Here is a 24002-nt window from a genome sequence, read left to right as displayed (position 1 = left end):
TTCTATGGTACCCATATATTTTTTTGGTGGGTACGGTACCTGCTAAAATCAGAACCATAGATTTTACTTGCTCTAATCCTAACCGTTCTCTTATTTTAATGAAAAACTTGCTACCGTTCAAGTGGGTTTAGTATAAAAGCCAAAAAAAAAAAAAATACACACACACACAAAGTCACAGACTGTTTCATCTGAGCTCTCGACTCTCTCGTGTTTTCCTCTCTCAAACCGCTTCTCTTCTTTCACTTGGGTGATCTTCATCTACGTCTCATGGCTTTACTCACCGGTGAAGGTTTCTCAAAAAGATCAAAATCACTTTGATATAGCGGAACTGGAAGGTTAGGATCAAAACCCTAATTCCATAAAATATGCGAAATCTCTTAATTGCCATGTTTGTTTGTTTTGTTTCCCCAAATTCTTTGTTTGTTTTTTCAGAAGCAACACAGAAATCGAAGATGGTATATAGACATTGAGATCGAGTTCATGTATTATCTACACTTTATAAGTTTGAACTGATTTGCTCTCTTCTTGTTTGTTTTTTCATATGGCTAGTCATGTTTATTATGTTGATCATGTAGCAATTAAACTTTGCAAGCTCAATTTTGTGCTTGGCAATAACATTAATTACCTCTCCATTAAAGAGGAAATATAATTATGGCCAATAGGATGGTTTTCTAATGGTCTATTAGGAGTACATATTTGTTAGTATTGTTATCTTTTTAGTATAATGCTTCTCCCCCCCTCTCTTCACATCGCCTTAAATCTAGTCACCATTATTGTAGCTGATTTGGCTAGGTACAGTATGTTAGAGCCTCAGTTTGTTTTTGCTATAGGCCACCTTTAGTGCATAATTTGGTATATCCTATATCACTATGAAACCTACTTATTGGAAGGCCAAAGTTAAGTTTTACTTTGTGTTTTTGTTCTTGCAAATAAACTAGTTATACTATTAATTGTTTTTTTTAAGAAGAAAAAAGAAAAGGGGGCTAGTTATATTTGTCCTCTATGGCAGGAGAGGTAAGTTTGATTTTTTATTCTGCTATGTTGTTTATTGTTTGTGTGTGGGCTGCTGTAATATCTCGACAAACTATATTGTTAATTAATGAGGATTATGTACTTATTCAATCTTTGGAAATCTAATTTACTTATTTTTATACATAATTCCTTGAAGTTAATGAGGATTTACTTATTTTTATACATAATTCCTTGAACTTATAAGATTCAGCTTTGAAAAGTGTGAATATTAATTTTCATTTGCTAATTGAAGCTAGTCCTTGTTTTAAGTTTAAAGTTTAACCCTAAATGACTACACGAAATTGTAATTGCAATGACTAAGTTCTATGCTGCCTTATGGCTGCCCAGGGTATTTTGGTTACTTAATTAAGAATGTTAATGCAAGTAAGAAAATCAAAGAATGGCTTGTTAATACTTTGCCATTTGGTTATTTAGAAAATGTCATTTTGGAAAAAAATCATTTACTTTGCATTTGGTAGACAAGTTGTAAAAACCTAATGAATTATTAAACCCTTGCAATTGAATTGAATGTGTTTCCTTCGTTATATGATTGAATATGAATGTGAATATAATGATTTTTCTTTGGTTATGTGAATCATGTTTTTGATATATGTATCTTGTGTTTGGGGAACCTCTTTGAGGTAGGATTAGAATTTCCTTGATTTTGAGACTTAGGTTTTCGAGATGTATGTATAAATTTATGCTAAGGTAGAATTAATAGTAATAAGTTTTGATATTTGGTATAGGTATTACTAGCGCCCAAGTTTGAGCTCCTTCGACCTTAGGCTCTTGGTTCTTCTGCTTTCAGGTAAAGGGATAAGTGATAGGAGCATTTGGTAATTCATGAGGTTATTTTAAAAAGAATATTAAACACTAAAAGGTTTTGAATAGGGATATTGCATACAATCATGAAATATATGTCTGTGATGCTTACAAAATCTAAAGTACATAAAATAATATGCATAAAACTAAAAGATGTTCTCCTATCTAAATAGCCATAAAATGAAATGCTTTGGTTTACATGCATTCTTGTTAAATTCTCATGTAACTTACCCTTATTGAGCTATTTAACTCACCACTTCCACTCTTTCAGTCAACAAGTTTTATTCTGGAGCAGAAGGAGCCTTAGTCGAGTTTTGGGAGGAATTGGTTTTAGTTTTAAAAGTATAGCCCCTGTTTTGGAAGTTTGATGCTTAGTTTTGTAGTATTGTGTATTTTAGGATCTAATGAAAGTTGTGTACTTTAATATATTAAGAGATGTATTATGTGAAATTTCGAAATTAAATAACTGGTGGATTAAGTTATCCCTTGGAGTACAATGTAGATGCTCTGAATATCAAGTGAAAAATTATATAAAAACAACAATGAAAAGAAAGAGGAAAGCTTTTGTTTAAAATTTTAGTTGGTTCTTGTTAATATGTCATGGTCACAAATCCAGGTATCAGGTTTGGGTCGTGATAGCTGCTCTTACTTCATGCACCTTTTTTTACGTTCAGTATCAGTCAAATCAACTTCTAGACAAAAACAAAGAATACATTGTTGCTGAACATCAAAATTTGTTGAGTTCTTCCAATTTTCTATTTGTAGCAAGCCTTTTCCTTTTCCTTCTGAAGAGGCAGCCAAATTCCAACAATAGTGTTTAGCAATTTGAACTTCAAAAAATAAGCTTCTAGGGTTTAATGATTGCCTTGGTTGTTTTAATGAGTTGGCATTCTCTTTGCAAGGATAACTCTGTCTAGGGTTTAAAAAGAAGGCATGGCAAGTGCTTGAGCTAATTTCTCATAGAATTTCAAATAGAGATTTCTCAATTCAATAAGTTATATGATAAATTCATATTTTGCAAGCCCAAGTTGTTACTGATAGCAAATTATTAGTTGGCTATGATGACAAATTTTTAGTTTTCATTTTGTCAATTGGATTATCAATGGCTTTTTCATTAACTCATATATTTATTAAAAATGTTACTAAAATTAAAATGTAGAAGGTTTAAGAGAAAAATAATTGGAAAAAATATTTTATGATCTTAATTCCAAATCCAAATCCAAATTTAGGTATTCCAACAATGGAATTTCAAATAATGAATTTCAAATCCTTCGTTGTATAAAAAGACTTAAACAAGGAATTTTAAAATCAAAATCCACTGATTTAAAATCCAAATCCAAATGTTGCCATCTAAACACAACCCTAAGTATTTTTGTAGCAATTTCAAAATAAAACTTAAAAAAATTAAAATCATAAGGTCTAGGTCAACACTAGGGCACTAAGTTGTGGTACTAACTACTAAATATATTAGTTAAGACAACCTCTCACACACATGCATAAATGCATGTGTGTGTGTGTATACAAGATAGTTTTTTTTAGATAACTTATCATATTTTAAATTTCAATAAGTATACAACAAAGTAAAACAACTTAATGACAAAAGAAAATTTATAAGTTCCATCGAGACTTTTAGGGGGGGGGGGAAGCAAGTAGAGGGATTATATAAATTTTTTTTGTCATTTTGGTCTTGCAAATAAAGGTTTTAGGGGGTATTGTGGTCATTTGTTAGATTTCAAGGGTATTTCAGTCATTTTATAGGTTTCTAAAGGTAATTTGGTCAATTTTTAGGTTTTAGGGGTATTTTGGTAATTGTATAGGTTTCGGGGGCATTACTGTCATTTTTTTTGGTTTTAAGGGTTTTTCAGTCATTTTTTAGGTTTCAGCCTTCTAGGTCATTTCAGTCATTTTTAGGTTTCACGTTCATTTTTGTCATTTTGTAGTTTCTAAGGGTATCTTAGTAATTTTAGAGGGTTTCAAGGGGTATTTCAGTCAATTTTTAGGTTTTGAGGGTATTTCGGTCATTTTTTAGGTTTTGAGTGCATTACGGTTATTTTTTTAGGTCCTAAAGGTATTTCAATCACTTTTTAGGTTACAATGTCATTTTAGTCCTTTTTTAGGTTTTAGGGTCATTTTTTAGGTTCTAAGAGTATTTCGGTCATTTTTTAGGTTTTAGGGTCATTTCGGTCATTTTTAAGATTCTATGGGTATTTCGGTTATATTTTAGGTTTCAGATGTATTATAGTCGTTTTTTAGGTTCTAAGGGTATTTTAGTCACTTTTTAGATTACAAGGTCATTTCAGACTTTTTTTAGATTTCATGGTCATTTTTTAGGTTCTAAGGGTTAGAGGGTATTTCGGTCATTTTTAAGGTTTTAGGGTTATTTCAGTCATTTATAGGTTCTAAGGGTATATCAGTCATTTTTTAAGTTTTAAGGGTATGATAGTAATTTTTTAGAGTTTCAGGGGGTATTTTTGTCACATGTGATATTGGTAATGTTTAATGTGACAATAAAACTGTCAAATGTGAGGGAAAAAAAAAAAAAGGGGGGAAACCATTGAATGTGATAAAAGTACAATCACATGAGATATTGGTACTGCCCAATGTGACAATAAAATTGTCAAATGTGAGAAAAAAATATGGTACAATTAAATGTGACAAAAGTACAGTCAGATGTGATGTTGGTACTGCCACATGTGAGAAAAAAATAGTCAAATGTGATGTTAGAACTGCACAATATGATGATGGAACCGAAAAATGTGAGAAAAAATAAACCACCAAATGTGACAAAAGTACAGTTATATGTGATGTTGGTGCTACACAATGTAAGGATGGGCAGTCCAAAATGAGAGAGAAAAAAAACCACCAAATGTGACAAAAGTATTGTCAAATGTGATGTTAGAACTACACAATGTGAGAATGAAACCATCAAATGTGAGAGAAAAATAAAGAAACCACCAATGTAGCAAAAAGAGCTGTCACATATGATGTTGGAACTATACAATGTGAGGATGAAACCATCAAATGTGAGAAAAAAATATGAGAACCACCAAATGTGACAAAAGTACTGTCAAATGTGACGTTGGAACTGCACAATGTGAGGATGAAACCATCAAATGTGGAAAAAAAAAAAAGAAACCACCAAATGTGACAAAAGAACTATCACATGTGATATTAGAATTGCACATTGTGAAGATAAAACTTTCAAATGTGAGAATTTGATAACCTGGTATAGCAGGTTGTCTACTAGTGGGTACCATACCAAAAAAAAAAGGGTATGGTAGAATTACCCATATATATCTTTATAATAAAAGCGCGAATGCGTGCATGCACTGTAGCACTGTAACTATAACAATGCTTTGGTTTAGTGAGTCCTTTTTTTTTTCCCAAGTTTTGAACAGTTGCTCCTTTTTTTTTTTTTTTTTCCACTGTTTTTTTATCTTTTCTTTTCTTTTCTTTTTTCTCTACTTTTTTTTCCTGGATAATATCCTGTCCACTCTTTTTATTTTTTATATATAAAACTGGTAATTAACACAATAAACTGTCACAATATTTTTGCAACTGTTGATATGTTAATTCCTTATAGGTTAAAATAAAATATCATATTAGAATCATCCATAACTAAAACTAAAGGTATTATGAAAAAAAAAGTACTACATTCACAACATTTTTTGTAACACTTTCACAACATTGTTCATTAGGCTTTTTTTTCCCATAAACGACAGTTTGCCAGTTTTGGTTGTGCTGTTTTTGTCTTTTCTTTTAAATATTTATATGTGTATGTACAGTTACACTGATTTAACAAATTCTTACAATATTTTCACAATTATTAACAATTTGCACTGTTCATTGGCATTTTTTTTCACAATACGCTAGTTTTGCTTGTACTTTTAAATATTATATATGCATACACAATTACACTGACGCAACAAATTTTTACAATATTGTCATAATTATTGAGGTGCCAATTTTTTAAAGGTCAAAATAAAATAATAAAATTAAATAAGAGACTGAGAACAATCACAACTAAAAATAAATGTATTATGAAAATGTTATAACATCTTCTTTTTGTTACAATATTTTCATGATTGAGAGATCTTAGTTCCTTATAGATAAAAATAAAATAAATAAAAAGAAATGCTATGTTTACAACATTTTCACAATAATTTTGTAACAAATTTTATGTAGCAAGGTATTTTTGAAGGATAAAAAAGTGATATCAGTATTGGGTTCAATTTAAAACCAATAACAACTTGTCATTTATAATTTATTCTAAAAATGTTATATATGTAGCATTTCTCTCAAATAAAATAAATATATATATCTATTCGGATCCTAAAAATAAAAGTATTGTAAAAATGTTTTAATATTTTTTTGTACTCTTAGACTTCTTTTTTATTATATATAGTCCAATTGGGTGAGCCAAAATTCACTGTACGTTTCACGCACAATTTTCTTGTATTTTCTTTTTGCTTTTTTTTTTTAATTCATAATTTTAAAGCCATTAATAATTTTTTACCTAAGATTCATTGTGAAAATGTTGTGAATGTAAAAATTAAATAATAAAATATCAAACTAGGATCTACCACAACTGGAAATAAAAAATATTACAAAAATGTTGTGACGCTTTGTTATATTCCTAAACTTCTTTTTTGTGTGACATTTTGTTGTGTTCCTAAACTTCTTCTTTTTTGTTTAGTCAAATTTAGTAAGCCAAAACTCATTGTTTTAGGCATGATTTTCTTCAATTGGAATTTTATTTTATTTTTAAATACACGGTTAAAAGTGGTTAGCCTAATTTAAAACTAATAGCAATTTACCACCTAAGTTTACTATGAGAATATTGTGGACATAACATTACTTTAAAATAAAATAATAAAATATCAAACTAGGACTCACAATAACTAAAAGTAAAGGTATTGTAAAAATATCGTGACTTGTTGTTGTGTTTCTAGACTTCTTTTTTGGTTTATTCAATTTGTTGAACTAAAATTCATTGTTTAATGCATAATTTTTTTAGGTTGATTTTTTTTTACATATTGTTGCAAGTTTTTTTTTTTAAATAAAAATAAAAACACACACACACACACATATTGTTTTACACACACATAACACACACACACAAATTGACGAAGTAACACTTTCATCCTTTATGTTCGGGGTAGTTGCATTCCCCCTAAAGTAAAGTTGAATAATTTCATCATTTATATTTTGTAAATGAGCATATGCTCCTATTGTTTCTCTCTTAGTTAAACCCTAACAAAATCTTATAATTCCTAAAATATTCCATTGTGCAATGTCTAATATACTTCTACTAAATTTTAATGTCCCAAAAAATTCTTTGTGTATTTTAAATTTTATGTAGTAGACTGGTAGTCATGCTTGGAAAGTTAGAATAATGATATATGGTGTTCTATTTGTTACCTAGAGAACACTAATTTATTAGGTTTAAATCTTCTACACTTATAATTTTATCTAATAAAAACTTTGATGACATATGTCTTTCGTTATTTTGTTCTTATTTTAATTTACTTTCCTACTTAAAAGGATATTCATTAAAAATAAATAAGCTAAACACCGTAGTTAGACTCATAAAATAAGATAATAAAGAATGAAATATGAATAACAAAATCTTCATTGTAGATGATTGCAAATATTTAATTTAATGAAGATCTTCAAAAAATTTGTAGCATATATTATTATTCATTGCGAAAATTTAAATATTATAGAAAGATGATGACATTCATTATCATTCTTTGTACCATTTTTTGGTAAGTAAATATTACATTTAATAAATAAGTTCTAAGAAATTGTCATAGTACATAGATATTCAAATAGCTATTTTAAATTTAAGTACAAGACTTCATACTTCTTCAACAAAAAAAAAAAAATCTATATTAATTCTCTCACTAAAGGGTCAGCACGTGTGTTGCATGTGCAACCCACACTAGTGTGTGTGTGTGTATATATATATATAGTGTTAATTAATGAATGAATCTAGACATTGAGTCAATGCAAAGTTGGAAATCTGAAGTGATACTTTATAATTTAAATGCTATAAATTAGGTTTAAAATTGAGCACATGGAATATAAGTTTAAAATAAGAGAAATAAAGATTAAAGAGTTGTACAACTTAGGGCCTGTTTGGTAGAGTAGTTCAAACCCACTCTACCAAGTTTTAAACAATTTTATGCACATTTCCACACACTTTTTCATCCACACGTATTTTTAAAAATTACAAACAACTCAACTCAAACTCCTCTACCAAACGGGCCCTTAATGGTCAAGAAATAACAAATACAATATTTTGGATATTTTGGATTAATAACTTATAAGGATATATAATTAGAACAAATGGTTGTAAATCATTGGATAAGAACAGAATCGATATAGCATATTAATGTAATTGAAGCACTTATGAAAAAGAGTAACTTAGGGCTTGTTTCGTAACGTTGTTTGAACAACAGTTTTCGTTGTTTGAACAACACAACACGTATTTTCACAACACTTTTTCACCCACATATATTTTCACAACGCTTAAGCAACATTACTAGAACAGCATTACCAAATGAGCCTTTGATTCAAGTCAAGGAAGTAGAAATTAGTACCATTAGAAGTAGCAAAAAATGATATGCCAATAAAAGAGATGAGAAAATAATATAATTTTATATATGAAAGAAAGAAGAATGCATACATGCATGTGAACAATCAATTAGTCCATTATTGGTTTGGTTAGGGCTGTCCAGACCCATCCGAGACCTGACCCATTAGGAGGACCCGACTGGCGACTGATCTGAAACCGGCCGACCCGATATTGTGGCGGTTAGCGGCAGGTCTCGGCCTCCAAAACCCGAAAACAGCGGGTCGTCTGGCGGGTTTTCTCTCCAAAACCCGAAGAAACACAACCGAACCAAGATCTCAGCCATTTCCGGCGAGATCTTAGCTAGATCCATGGAATCTTCATTGGATTTGGCGAGATCTCACTAGATCTAGCGAGATCTCGCCGAATCTAATGAGATTTCAACAAATTCGAAGAAAATCCGGCAAAAATATCACCAAAAATTTGCTGATTTTGCCGTTAAATCGCCGAATTTTGGCCGATTTTCAGATCTCCAACTCCGACCAAACCGACCGCTGTCCGTTGAAGGTGATCCACCCAATCCGATCAACCATGCCGGTCGGTGACGGGTTGAATTTCTGGCCATCCAGTTTGGTCGGGTCGGTTCTGGGTTGGGCATAAACCCAACCCAGACCGACCCGTGAATAGGCCTAGGTATGGTAGTGAGCAAGCATGATGATTTCTGCTTGTGCTACTTCTTTTTTTTTTTTTCCTATTTAATAAAGGTCAGCAGGTCAAAGCTATGCTCATAATTTTTTTTATATTCTTTGCACGAGTCATATTCAAAAGTTGTAACATGTATGGGTGGCTGTAAATTCATTCAAAACCTATTCTGATAATTTTATATATCGCTTAGAAATTTCATCAACTACAGACCAGAAAGCAAAAAAGATTCTCTAAACTCTATTTTTCAGCAAAAGAGATTCTCTAAGCTGTGTTTGTTTCAGTGTAAAATATTTTCCGAGTGGAAAATAATTTTAGGTGAAAATATTTTCGGGAAAAGAAAATATCTTCTAGTGTTTGGTTGCATTTTAAAAAATATTTTGAAAAATATTTTTGGTGTTTGGTTGTGTTCTTGAAAATACTATAGAAAACACATTTTCTACTTGTTGCTCAAGTTTTCTCACATTTTCTTAGCTTCCAAACGAATATATAATATCATTTTTCAATATATAAACACAAAAAAAACCAAACCCAACAAAAAAATTCATCAAATCCTGTCAAATTGAGAGAAGAAGGAAGAGAGACCGATGCGATTGGGTTCGATCTCGCGGCGGAGGGAATTGGGTTTGATCTCGCGGCGGAGGCGACTGTGTTCGATCTCGTGGAGTGGTGGGTTCGTCGGAGTGGTGGGTTTAACAAATGGGTTCGTAGGAGTGGGTTTGAGGAATGGATATTCTGTGTTTGAGGGATGGGTGTGGTGGGGTTTGAGAAATGGGTTTGTTGGAGTTGTGGGTTCGTTGGAGTTGTGGGTTTGTCGGAGTGGGTTTTCTGGGTTTCAGGGATGGGTATTGCTCGACAAAGATGGAGGGGACTTCCGGCGAGGGTGGGTTTGAACAGATGGGTCGATCGGAGGTGTGTGGGTCATTTGGAGTGTGGCTCGGACTGGCGTGAGGGAGACGGTTGAGCTCGGACTGGCGTGAGGGAGACGGTTGAGCTCGGACTGGCGGTGGAGCTCGACTGGCATGAGGGAGAGAGCGAGAACCCGAGAGTGCGTAAGAGGCGAAAATGAGAGACGGAAATGAATTAAAGGTAAAATAAAAATGGAAATTGTTTTCAGTCTGGGAATGGGTATTTTACAGTCAATGGGAAGTGATTTTTAGTTTGACCAAATTTTAACTGGTTGCTAAATACACGCAAATGCTTAAAATATTTTCTGAAACTCATTTATCGTCCAACCAAACGCAGCCTAAGTCTATTCAAATGTTTAAAAAAGGTTGAACCACTAAATTATGTCGCGCACTCATGACTCATGTACAGTCAAATTTGGAAATTTCCCATGTTATTAATACGTGAAGACTATAAGCCATCGAAGGCTATAAAACAACTGGTGGGTCTTTACATTATATATTATATAATATTAATATATTAAAGTAAAAATTTTATCAAAAATCCAAAATTTTTTAATTGCATTCTCTCAACCAAAATAAAAAATTTAAATGCGTTCTAATTTCGTGCCAAATGTTTTTCTAATTACCCACTGCTTTGATGCTAAGGATCTTTAATTTTTAAATAGGCTTTAATTTTATGTCAAATATCACTACATTTTAACTTTTTTTATTAATTGTCTTTATATGTATATTTATAAATATAAACTTAAAAAAAACACTCTATTAGATATTTATTAAAATAGTCCTATGTAAAAATTTGAATGTGTAATAATATTATTTATATTTTAAGTCCATTTAAAACTAATTTAGACTTTTTTTCAAAAAATTATTATTCGTTCATATATGAATCTAATTTTGATTTTTTTTTAATTAATGAATCAATGAGTATGCAAGCACTAGATTATAAGCTAGTTTTTAATTATATTGATTCATATGTTGCTTAACTATTCATGCATATTCACCTCTAAACTATAAGTAATTGAAAATAAACAACATGAATTGACTCTTTAAGACAATCCTTAAGCAAAAACATCAAAAGATAACTCATGTATTCTAATGCTTTTAGAATAATTTTCCTCTCAGGGTAATCAAACTAAGCACTTTGCTAACAAATTCTCAATAATAATTATATCCATGAGTATTTTCGTTATGGATCCCTCGGGGAGCTCATCTGTCTCCTATAGTGTCAAAAAACATTCTGTTAAGCTATTTCTACAGATTAGTCCAACAAGCCAATCTAGTCTTTGAGGGAGCAATAGTTGTTAGATTGCTTCACAATATTCCTTGCCAATATGGAAGCAGTGGAAATAACCATGTTTTTCTTCCTATTTTATCCTTTGCCAGACCAATATCGGTTCTATTGCTTTCAAGTTGCAAATTATTATGCAAGATGCTTTTGTTTGAGAGGCTGTAGCAGAAGGAAGAAGCAAATTTTGTTCATGAAACTCAAATTGGCTTTTATTCTTTCACTGTTTGTAATCAATGGCCAATTGAATTCAACTGTAACCATCCAATAGGATGGGGGACCCACTTAACAAAGCAATCCACTCCTTCCTTTGAGAACAATGTGCAATTTCTATCTCTCTTTAATTGTGTTTTGAACCAATGAGCATAGTTTTTGTACGGAAAAAATGCGCTAATCTCAAACCAAGATAATTTATTATTGTTCTTGTTACATTTCTCTCTAGTTAGAAAAAGGATTTTAGTTAGTGTGGGGGAGTTTTAGTAAACTCAAATGATAAAAGTTTGATATAGTTAATTAAATAATTTGAGTACGAATCTCACCTTACCCAAACAAAATTTATTATCGTCTTAACTCTTTAAGTTGATAGTAAAAAATAATCAGCATAGATTCTATTGAATCTAAAAATAAAAAATCAAGAAATTGCACTTTAGTTTGCTATTTTCTTGCTAAGTATTATATAAAGTAATCATGCATATGGTATATCTGATTTCTTACACAGTAGTGAACCTCACAATTTGTACCTCCTTTAAAAAAAAAATGAAGCCCATTAAATTAAAGTACTACAACTAGTACACATTTTGAGTATTGTTTTCTTAAAATGCACTAATGACAATTTCAAGATATTTAAGATACCCTTTTCCACCAAAACTTCTTGCATATAGGCTTCTCTTTTAGTGCATTTGCAGCAGAAGCTATGCTTTTGAAACTTGTTCATCACTTGCTTAGCTAATAGCATATGTCATACACTCATACTATACTAGAACAACCCACTGGCCAGTCGGGCATCATTACCTACAACTTTTTGCTATCCTCTACTACTCTGCTCACATCCATTGTTTAATAATGCCATTTTTAGATGCATATTAGTAATTAAAAATTTGTTTCACATTGTTTAATAGCATTAACGTTTTTTAAATGTGGGTATTTGATGCCAGTGCACTAACAATAAAATAACATGCACTTTTCTTATTTAATAACACAGGCACACAAAAAAAGTGATAGTTTATGATCATATGGGAGGGGGAGAGATAAGATTCAATAAAGCAAACCAATGAGGCACTGATGAGTAATTGGATTTCAGTGGTGATTACAAAAAACTTGACTATAAGATAATTGTGGCCAAGAAAGAGATTGCAAAGAGAAATTGACTTCGGATAAGTATGGCCAACAAAGAAAAATTGTAAATTGGATAAGAAGCACACGGATTAAAAGATTAAACTGCCTTAGATTTGATGAGGGACTGAGCCAAATGAAGGTTGTTAAACTTGTGCTACATTGACTTGATATGGGTGTCATTTGATGGGCTATCTTTTTTTTTTTTTTCCTTCTTCTGTGACATGACGGGCTTTTGGGCTTATATTGGGGGTTTATTCCTTTTGTCAACGTGGATTGGGTTCACTACCACTTCGGCCTATATTTAATTCAGACCAAAAGCCTAGGGGTACTTATTTCACAAATCTGAGGTCCGGGCCCAGATCTAGAAAGAAATTAATAAATCTTGATGATATGAATTAGGATTTTTTTGGGCATTCCCAAAGATATACTTTTTGTTTGTTTGTTTGTTTTATGGTTTTATGTACGTTGGGTATAGCTTATTTTTCCTTAGTTTGTTTTGTTTAACAATTTATGTAAAAGTAGAAAAATAAAATTTTAGAGTTTTGAAAAGTTTAAAAAACAAGTTATGTAAAAGAAGAAGGAAAAAAATTAGAGAATTAAACAGTTGTTTATTGAATATCTATTAAGGAACTGAATCAACTGATAGTAAAACCTGTTTTTCTTTTTATGTCTTTGGAAGAATATATCCATTGTTAATCGTTCTTGCGTCATTTGAAGTGTTGGGCTTTTTTTTAGGGCGGGCCTATCCTACCTATGAAAAAATGATTTTTGGGGCCGTGGCTCTATGCCTGTTGGTTATGGAAAGGAGATGTCAAAGCAAACCTGGCATTAATCCAACAGGACCAACACCACTTATATTTAACTCACATGCAATCTTGGATCTTGGATTCATTCTATGGTATACTAATACTATACATGCACACCTGTACACAAATTTTTTGATAGTTATTGGCATGCTTATCTAGTTTTTTTTTTTTTTTTTTTTGAGCATGCTTATATAGTGTTGGTTATACAAATTTACACCCACAACTCGAGATTTTTATTATTGCACTGAATAATAATCGCTCTTGGTATGTTTATTGGCATTATTTGTTCCCTTTTATTGTTATCCAATTATCAAAAAAATTGTGTTTTGGCCAAATAATAAAAAACAATCATTATAAAATAAATATCATAAATTCAAATAATATTGTTTCTAAAATAAAATAAAAAAATCTGAAATCAACTTCTATAGACAAGTAATACCATGTAGTGCAATAGAGGTTTCATTTACACCTACCATAGGTAGCATCACTAGGACGACGGACAAAAAGATGAGGTGACAAAACCCCTTGAAGGAGGATGGATGATCTAGGGGAACAGGTCACCTTCAGTGGACGGATGATCTAAAGAGAACGGGTCACCTGCAGTGGACGGATAACGGTCCGGACAAATACAAAGGTTAACGGTGGTAAAAAAGCCACGTGACAATGACATGGCTTACTTGACCCCTAAGAAACTTCAAATGACAATAACTTTTACTCCACGATTAACCGTTGTTAGTAAAGCCATATATGAAATGGGTCCCTTAAATTATGCGCATTTATGAGGATCTTCTCTGCAAGGAAATATCCCTCTTTGCCAAGGCACCAAGGTCGGTTCTCCACTACTATAAAAAGGCCAAAGCCTTCAGATAACGAGATACGCATAATTGAACCCAGCTCTAGCATTCTAGAATTGTAATAATTTTTTGACTTAACCTTCGGAGGGTATTCAGCTAGTACTTTCTTGATGTCTTCTTTTTCGATATTGTGCAAGTGTTGTTTCGGCACGTAAGGGCTGTGCAGCTTACTAACGATTTTCGGCATCATCAGTTTGCGCCGACTATGGGAAAGGCGAAATAGAATGTAGGTGAGCCACGTTGCTGCTTCCCGAACAAAGAGTTGCATGGTGCTCACTCGCTTGATGGCAACCAACAACAATCAAGGAGACAAACCACCCAGGCAACCTTTGAGAGACAAGTTCAGATACTCGCTGCAGCGGTTGAACGTCTCACCAAGAAGAACCATGAGCTAGAAGAGTAGCTACGCCAAAGGGACGACGGGCCCCGAGATCAAGAAGAGGAGCAGGAGGGTGACAGCCTTCCACGCACGAACGGTAGACAAGATAGGGAAGGACCAGAAGGTAGCAATGCTGTGAGTAGGCAAACGGCCACAGATTTCGCCCCACCAAACCTAGTCACGAATATACAAATAATGAGGGAACAAAGGGACCTGATGATGAACGCCTTTAAGGGACGAGTATTAAGTGAGCTCGACGAACTGGTGTACCGAACGGATTCGCCCTTCACTGCGCCTGTTACTTCTTTCCCTCTCCTATTGAAATTTTGCATCCTGCAAGTAGAATCCTACAACGGGTCAAGGGACCCTCTGGACCACTTGGAAACTTTCAAAACCCTAATGCACCTGCAGGGCGTAGCAGACGAAATCATGTGCAGGGCTTTCCCCACTACACTGAGGGGACCTGCAAGAGTTTGGTTCAGCAGGTTGATGTTGAACTCCATCAGTACCTTCAAGAAGTTGAGCGCCTAATTCGCCTCGCACTTTATTGGAGGACATAGGTACAAAAAGTCTACTGTATGCTTGATGAACATCAAGCAGCGGGAGGATGAGACACTAAGATCCTACATCACCCATTTTAATAGGGAAACGCTCTCGATTGATGAAGCTGACGACAAAATACTCGTGGCCGCGTTCACCAATAGGTTACAAAAGGGGAAGTTTTTGTTTTCCCTTTATAAGAACGACCCGAAGACAATGTCGGATGTACTATACAGGGCTATGAAATACATGAACGCGGAAGACACGTTGCTTGAGCGGGAGGAGGAGCCCAAGAAGAGAGAAAGGCCAAAAGAAACACGACAAGAAAGAGGACGGAGGACAGACACTCCAAGCCTCCCACGGGAAGATTTGCAAGCTTCACCCTACTGAGCCTCCTCATCGATCAAGTGCTCATGCAAATCAAAGACAAAGGATCCCTGACGTTCCTTGGTAAGCTGAAGGGTGACCCCAACAAGAGGTCTAGGGATAAGTATTGCCGCTTTCATCGAGATCATGGTCATGACACGTCCGAATGCTATGACTTGAAGCAATAGATCGAAGCTATGATCAGATAGGGAAAGTTGCAGAGGTTCGTAAGCAAGGAGAAGACGGACCAGCCGCAAGTGCCTGTCCCCCATAGGGAAAACGAGCGTCCTAAGCCACCCATTGGGGACATAAGGACGATCATAGGGGCACAGCTATGTCCTGTTCAACATGGAAGGCGTGCAAAACTTACCTTCAGATGGTTCAGCATGTCCAATTGACAGGTTTGGTCCCAAAGATGGCGCAAATTGATAACCCTGTAATAGGGTTCTCAGAGGAAAACGCTTGACGCCTCCACCATCCACAAGATGACGCACTTGTCGTAAGCATACAGATCGGGGACTACAACACTCACAGGGTCTTGGTAGACAACGGGAGCTCGGCCGATATACTATATTACCCGACTTTCCAGCAGATGAATATTGAGAGAGAGCGATTGATTTCAACTAGCACACCTCTCATTGGATTCGGGGGGACGAGAGTATACCCACTCGGCGTGGTCACGTTATCCATAACCATCAACGATTATCCTCAACAAATCACCAGGGACGTTTCATTCCTGGTTGTGGACTATTCATCGGCTTACAACGCCATCCTAGGCCAACCGACCTTTAATTCGTGGAAGGCTGTAACATCCACTTACCATCTAATGATGAAGTTCCCCACTGAGTACGGGGTAAGAGAAGCACAAGGAGATCAGGTAGCGGCACACAAATGTTACATCGCTATACTGGAAATGAACAACCATGTATCCACAATGTGCATTGGAAGAAGTACTCCTAGACGACTCAAAACCCGAACGGACGACAAAAATTGGTACTCTTATTAGCCCACCAGTTCGTCAGGCGCTAGTCTCATTCCTAAGGGAGAACCAGGACATATTCGCCTGGAACCACGAAGACATGCCTGGATCGACCCATCAGTTGTAGTCCATAAGCTGAACGTATCGCCATCTTTTCCTCCCATCTGTCAGAAGAAGCGAGTATTCGCTCAAGAACGGGACCGCGCTATAGCAGAGGAAGTTCGTAAGCTGCAGAAGGCAAAATTTATACAGGAAGTGTACTACCCTGACTAGCTGGCCAACGTGGTGATGGTCAAGAAAGCTAACGAAAAATGGAGAATGTGCGTGAATTTTACGGACTTGAATAGGGCTTGCCCTAAGGATAGCTATCCATTCCCCCGAATTGACATCTTGGTGGATTTAACAGCAAGATACCAGCTACTAAGTTTCATGGATGCATTCTCTAGATATAACCAGATCAAATTGGATGAAGCAGATCAGGAGAAGACTTCTTTTGTTACAAGCTAAGGTCTTTTCTGCTATAAGGTGATGTCGTTTAGCCTTAAGAACGCAGGCGTGACGTACCAAAGACTGATGAACAAGATGTTTGCACACCAGATCGGGAGGAATGTCGAAGTATACGTTGACGACATGCTTATGAAGAGCTCACAGGAAGACAACCATCTGGACGACCTCAAGGAAACTTTCGAGACCCTAAGGCATTACAACATGAAGCTGAATCCAAAAAAGTGCGCGTTTGGAATGACGATTGGGAAGTTCCTAGGGTTCATGGTGTCCTAGAGGGGTATCAAAGTCAACCCGAACAAGGTACGAGCCATAATGGAGTTAGCTCCACCAAAAACCACCAAAGAGGTGCAGAGTTTGAAGGACAAGATTGCTGCTTTACACCGGTTTGTTTCGAGAGCAACAGATAAGTGCCTTCCTTTCTTCTGCGTGTTAAAAAAGGTTTTTGAGTGGACGACCGAATGTCAACGTGCATTTGAAGATCTGAAGACATACCTTTCTTCTCCACCTCTGCTAAGCCCATCCAAACCAGGAGAAGAGTTGTTCCTCTACTTGGCCGTCTCTCTAGCCGCTGTCAATGCCGCCTTAGTTAGGGAAGAGGACGGAGTGTAGAAACTCATATATTTCACGAGTCAAGCGCTCCGAGGCGCAAAAGAGAGGTACCTACCTATGGAGAAGCTCGCCTTCACGTTGGTAACCACAGCACGTAAGCTCAAACCGTATTTTCAGGCCCACACTGTGGTTGTCTTGACAAAAAAGCCATTAGGGAAAGCAATGAGCAGTCCGAAGGCGGCCGGACGGATGACGCTATGGGCAATCGAGCTAAGTGAGTTCGACATACAATATCGCCCGCAACCAGCCATAAAAGGACAGATTATTGCTGATTTCATTGCTGAATTCACCAACACAAATGAACAGGGGGCAAGAAGACGCCCCAAATGGATTATTAACACGAACAAGTCCTTAAACAAACATTCAGGAAGGGCTGGGGTTGTACTCTACAGCTTAGAAGGAGACAAGGTCGAGTGTATGATCCGACTTGATTTCCCCGCAACAAACAATGAGGCTGAATACAAAGCCATAATAACAGGACTGGATCTCGCGCAAGTTGCAGCGGCCACGAACGTAACTGTGTATTGCAATTCCCAAGTGGTCACTAGTCAGGTTAACGACAGTTACGAATGCAGAGGGGAACAGATGAAAGAGTACCTCGAGTAAGTGAAGAATCAGATGCATAGTCTCAATGCGAAGTTCGTCCAAATCCCAAGGGAGGAGAACGAGAGAGCCGACTGCCTCGCTAAGGTGGCATCAGCGGAACATATGCCTTTTCCTTGTCAGGTGCTCTTTTTTATCCAGAGTTCACCAATAATAAACACTGTCAGTGTACAAGAGGTAGGCACCAAGAATCATTGGACGACACCAATCATCTCCTACCTAAGGGACGGTGTATTGCCCGACAACAAGGAAGCTACAAGAAAGTTAAGAGTTTACGCCCCGCGGTTTGTACCACTCAAAGACATCTTATACAAGAGAGGTTTCTCTCGCCCGTACCTAAGGTGCCTTATCCCCGAGGAAGCGGACTATGTCATGAGAGAGGTCCACGAAAGAGTGTATGGGAACCACTTAAGATCACGATCCTTAGTTCACAAGCTGATTAGGGCCGGGTACTATTGGCCCATCATGCAAAAGAATGCACAGATATACGTAAGAACTTGTGACAAGTGCCAGAGGTTTGGCAACCGACGGAGGAACTTACCCCAATGACGGCTTTATGACCCTTCGCCCAATGGGGACTAGATATCATGGGACTGTTTCCTACAGCAACCCAGTAGCTAAAATTCCTTCTAGTTGGCATAGACCACTTCACTAAATGGGTAGAGGCCGAAGAACTGGCTGCCATCACGAAAAAGAATGTACACAGTTTTGTATGGAGAAACATTGTTTGCAGGTATGGTATACCTAGGGTCTTAATTTCGAACAATGGGAAACAGTTCGATAACAACGCATTTAAGGGTTTCTGCTCGCAGTTGGGGATCAAGAACCACTATTCATCGCCTGCACACCCTCAAGTCAATGGACAGGTTGAGGTCACGAATTGATACTAACTGAAAATCATCAGGACTCAGCTCAAAGGGGCACAAGGTATCTGGCCGAAAGAGTTTCTAAGCGTATTATGGGCGTACAGGACAACGATGAGGACACCTACATGAGAGACACCATTTCGACTTGTGTATGGCAGTGAAGCGGTCATCCCATCTAAGGTAGGTCTCGCAAGCTACCGAGTAGCAAACCACGACGAGGAGAAGAATGATGAGGTGATGCCCCTACAGCTCGACATGGTAGATAAGGTCAGAGCAACGACTGAACAAAGGTTGGCACAATATGAAAACCTCATGGCCAAACACTATAACTCCCGAGTGAAACACAAGGACTTCCAGATTGGAGACCTCGTCTTGAGGAAAGTAACGGGCGCTACAAAAGACCCTTCTCATGAAAAGTTAGGACCTAATTGGGAGTAACCGTACAGAATCGTGTCATGGCATAAGAAGGGCATTTACTACCTCGAGACACTAGACGGAAAAAGGTTGCAGCATCCATGGAACGTAGAACACCTGAAGAAATACTACCAAAAGATAATGGGGCAGGCGACGACACTCCTCATTTCCAGTTTATCTTTTTAATTTACCCTTTTAATTTTTATAATCTACAGTACTTTTGAAGCCCAAAGGGCAATTTTCTTATTTTCATGAAGAAATTATACTTGCATGTTTATCATAATAAAAGGAGTTTATTTATAACACAATTGAATGTTTTTCTACAGGATTATAATCACAAAGTCCACAAGAGTGGACGGGTTCATCCCAAACGGATGAGTTTTGTTTACAAAATCCATAAAGTGGACGGGTCATCCTAAACGGATGAGTTTTGTGTACTAAGTCCACAAGAGTGGGCGGGGTCATCCTAAGTGGATGAGTTTTATTTATAAAGTCCACAAGAGTAGACGGGTTCATCCTAAATGGGCGAGTTTTGTTTACAAAGTCCATAAAGTAGATGTGTCATCCTAAACGGATGAGTTTTGTGTACTAAGTCCACAAGAGTGGGCGGGGTCATCCTAAGTGGATGAGTTTTACTTACAAAGACCACAAGAGTGGACGGGTTCATCCTAAACGGATGAGCTTTATTTACAAAGTCCATAAAGGGGATGAATCATCCTAAGAAGGATGAAAATGAATTCACAAGTCCATAAATTAGACGGGTCATCCAACTAATTACCAAATCCACAAATTGGACGAATCATTCTGAGATGAAATTTGTTAAACCATAAACAGGACGGACTGTCCTAGGAAGGATAAAATCTATTTAGCAAATCCTCAGGCTAGACAAATCAGCCCAGAAGGACAGTTCATTCACAAAATGAAAAGACAATTCATTCAATGTACGGATGTATATTATGAGACATGTAGTCAAATATCATAAAGGAATATCTACATAAAAGCCTATGATAGGCAATGGTTAAAAAGGGGTACTGTTCTCCCATACATTTCAAAATCTAAACTAAAATAAAAGTAATAAAAACTACTCTGGGACGACGGGGGTTTTCTTCTTATCATCAGGCGTTTGGACCTCGGGCTGATGGGTGCCAACCTCGACGGGCTCTTTTGTTCCTGCTTTTTGAGCATCTCCGTTACTGGGGTCGTCGCCAAAGTGCTCGTTTGTCACTTCAGAGTCGACAGGGTGGGCAAGAGTCTGGCCTTCACTATCTATTGTAATATGTGAAAGATTCAAGTCTAGGAAAGAAGCCTTGACTTGACGGAGACAATCGTTGAAACCGTCAACAAAGGATGTGCCCAGCTTGCTTAAAAGAGCCTCAGAATCTCGATACTCTTGAATAGCGTCCGCCTTTGCCAGACGAAGACTATCCTCCTTGTCTTCTAGGACTTTTATCCAGCTCCTCCACTTGCCTCTCCAACTCACCTCGGAGTTGCTCTGATGCCTTGAGCTTCTCTTTCTGACGGACCTTCCAGGCTTTCAGCTCCGTCAGCTCCTCCTCCATTGCTTTCGCCTTTGCATGAATGCACTCCAATACCGTCTCATGGGAAAGGTAGCGCTCCATTAATACCTTCATCATCAGGACTCCCTGCACCAACAACAAAATAAGATTGGGATAGCAACAAAAAAACGACAGAAAGATGATGGGACGGATACAAACCTGTGCGAGGTTGAACAGACCCGTCTCCCCCATAGCTTTAGTGGCGTGGTTGCCAAGGTCCTCATAGTCCTCATCCTTTATAATAGATGTGATTTTCTTGAGGGAGTACTGTGAGTCCTCACGGAGAAGGACAAGTGGTTTCTCCTTGATGGGATCTGGGCTAACCATCAGGCCCTTACCCTTCCCCACGCCAAGCTTGGGGGGCATTTTAAATGCACCGGAGGCTTGCCCTGCAGCTAACCCCGACATCACTTTAGGCTTCTTAGCTTGACGGTCCGGTTTTTCGAATGGAGGCCTTTTAGTGGACGGGTGAGCTAAGCCCGTCTTAGGAGGAATGCTCCCCTCCTGTTTTTTCTTAGTAGCAGCTTGCTGCTTGATGTAAGCTCTTCCCTGGCTATCTTCCATTTCTACATAAAAGTGGACAGGTAAGAATATTGAGAGCTGATAAGAACACAAAAACATACAATGGGCAACGAACTTACGTTTATGAATTCGTGCGTCGTATCGACGGGCAGCGGTAGTAGGTTCAAGACCGTCGCAATACCAGTAGAGAGTATCCAAGGTAACTAACTTAACCCATGTTCTCTCTAACAGCTTGGTGGTCCTGAAGATTTTTTCTAAGAAACTAAATTGCTCGGTGGTAACCTGTGGACGATCACAAACTGTAAAAAGAGATAGTTAGAGTGATTAAACAAATTGAAAAATTAAACCTAAGGAGGACGGACACCTACCAGACGGGGGCATTATACCCCATGTCTTTTCCACGAGCATATATTCCTAGTCATTAGGGTGACACATCCAGTCGTCCCCTCGGAGGAAAAAGCATCGACCCTTCTAGTTTCTGTTGGAGTCCAGGGTCTCGCACACTAATCTAAGCAACGGAATCCTCGGCAAGAAACTATACATCCTCTTGGATTAGGCGATTTCAGAAGGACGGTAACAATGGAAGAACTTCTCCAGTGTCAACCGGCGTGCCCCATTAGACATCACCCCATACAAAACTTCTACACCCAGGAAGACCTTCCAGGCATTCGAGGAGATCTAGGAGATGACCAGTCGTAAGTATTGGGGAAGACGACGGTGAAGAGCACTCAATGGGAAGAGAAGTCTTGCTTTCAGCATCTGCTCATACACCCCGACATCTTCAAGACCCCTATAGTAGCATTTTTCAAACTTGAAGGGTAGACGGATGGATATGTTGTTGGGTATTTAGTACTTCTCCCTATGTGTATTGAAGTATGTTGGTTTGATAGAGGAAATGAAGTCATTAACTGTCCACAAGGGAAGTAGGATAAATTCTTTAAACCCATCAGGACCTATGACGGATTGGATAGGAGGGTCTACATCGTCTAGATTATCATTTGAATCATACTCTGACCCGTCCTCATTTTCGTCAGGTCAAGCAGACCCCGGCACCTCCAGCGAGGAAAAACTTAAGATAAGAGGAAGAATACTTACAGCTTGACAGTGTAAGAAGGGCAACGGGAAGATTGTAGAGAACGGTGACACCAAGTCGACAAGGTGACAGCTCGAGAAGAGTGGACAGTAGCGCTCTGATCAGCAATTTTTTTTTCGAAATGTAAAAATGAAAGGGAGGAGCAGCATATATATAGAGGGAACAACGCGAAAGACGAAGGGATGCTTAGATCCAAGCAATCAACCACTAAAAGTTTGCCACGTGTCCCTTCTGCATTAATGGCCCTAGGCTAGCCTGTTAATCAACACATACTTCTTAAGGATAAGGGCAGTTACTCCATGGATCCGTACAAAATAGGCGACGGGTCCATGGAGTGAGGGGGCAACTGAAGATGGTGGAATTAAAGTAGATGACCATAATTTACAAAGACCTACCATAAGTAGCATCACTAGGACGACAGACAAAAAGATAAGGTGACAAAACCCCTTGAAGGAGGACGGATGATTTGGGGGAACGGGTCACCTTCAGTGGTAAAAAAGCCACATGGCAATGATATGGCTTACTTGGCCTCCAAGAAACTTCAAATGAAAATAACTAGTACTCCACGATTAACCCTAATTATTAGAGCCCTATATGGAATGGGTCCCTTAAATTATGCGCATTTAGGAGAATCTTCTCTACAAGGAAATGTCCCTCTTCGCCAAGGCACCAAGGTCAGTTCCCCACTACTATAAAAAGGTCAAAACCTTCAGAAAACGAGGTACACATAATTGAACCCAGCTCTGGCATCTAGAGTTGTAATAATTTTCTGACTTAACTTTCAGATGGTATTCGGCTGATACTACACTGGTACTCTCTTGAGGTCTACTTTTTTGGTGTTGTGCAAGTGTTGTTTCGGCACGTAAGGGCTGTGCAACTTACTGACGATTTTCGACATCCTCAAAAAAAAAAAAAAAAAAAATATATATATATATATATATATAGTGTTGTGCTTAGGTTGCAATTTAGTTAATTTTTGGCCTTATGATTTGTAATTTAGTCATCAGAGATCAATTTTTTAATGTGTCATTGTTAGCACTTTTGTTGGTTCAATCTTGGTTGTATTTAGTTTGTGATGTTGGGAGAAAGAGTAAATCAACTAGTGAGTGAGAAATAACCTGAAAAATATGTAAGTGTAATCCATCATAAAGAATAGATGAGGCTGGAGTTAACTTAGAAGGGCAATATAATAGTGCAATAAACACATAAAAATTAATTCGGAAGAGCCAACAAAATAATGTTTTTAAAGAAAGCATTCTAATTAAGAA

The 24002-nt window shown here is 36.9% G+C and overlaps 1 protein-coding gene and 1 long non-coding RNA gene across 2 annotated transcripts; both read left to right on the top strand.

The window, feature by feature from the left end:
• Positions 1-2387, top strand: LOC142614227 (uncharacterized). The gene is made up of 3 exons (XR_012840383.1): positions 1-335; positions 1758-1819; positions 2105-2387. It is a non-coding gene; the product is annotated as an uncharacterized LOC142614227 (long non-coding RNA).
• A 15350-nt stretch (positions 2388-17737) lies between these two features.
• On the top strand, positions 17738-19167 carry LOC142612316 (uncharacterized). The gene is made up of 2 exons (XM_075784423.1): positions 17738-18282; positions 19017-19167. Exons 1-2 carry the CDS (start codon positions 17738-17740, stop codon positions 19165-19167), a joined length of 696 nt encoding a protein of 231 aa, XP_075640538.1.
• Positions 19168-24002: the final 4835 nt, after the last annotated feature.

The sequence above is a fragment of the Castanea sativa genome, chromosome 10 (genome assembly GCF_040712315.1).
Source record: "Castanea sativa cultivar Marrone di Chiusa Pesio chromosome 10, ASM4071231v1".
In the NCBI taxonomy this organism is placed as follows: domain Eukaryota; kingdom Viridiplantae; phylum Streptophyta; class Magnoliopsida; order Fagales; family Fagaceae; genus Castanea; species Castanea sativa.
The sequence above is the reverse complement of the archived record's forward strand: the minus strand, read 5'-3'. Positions and strand labels throughout refer to the sequence as shown.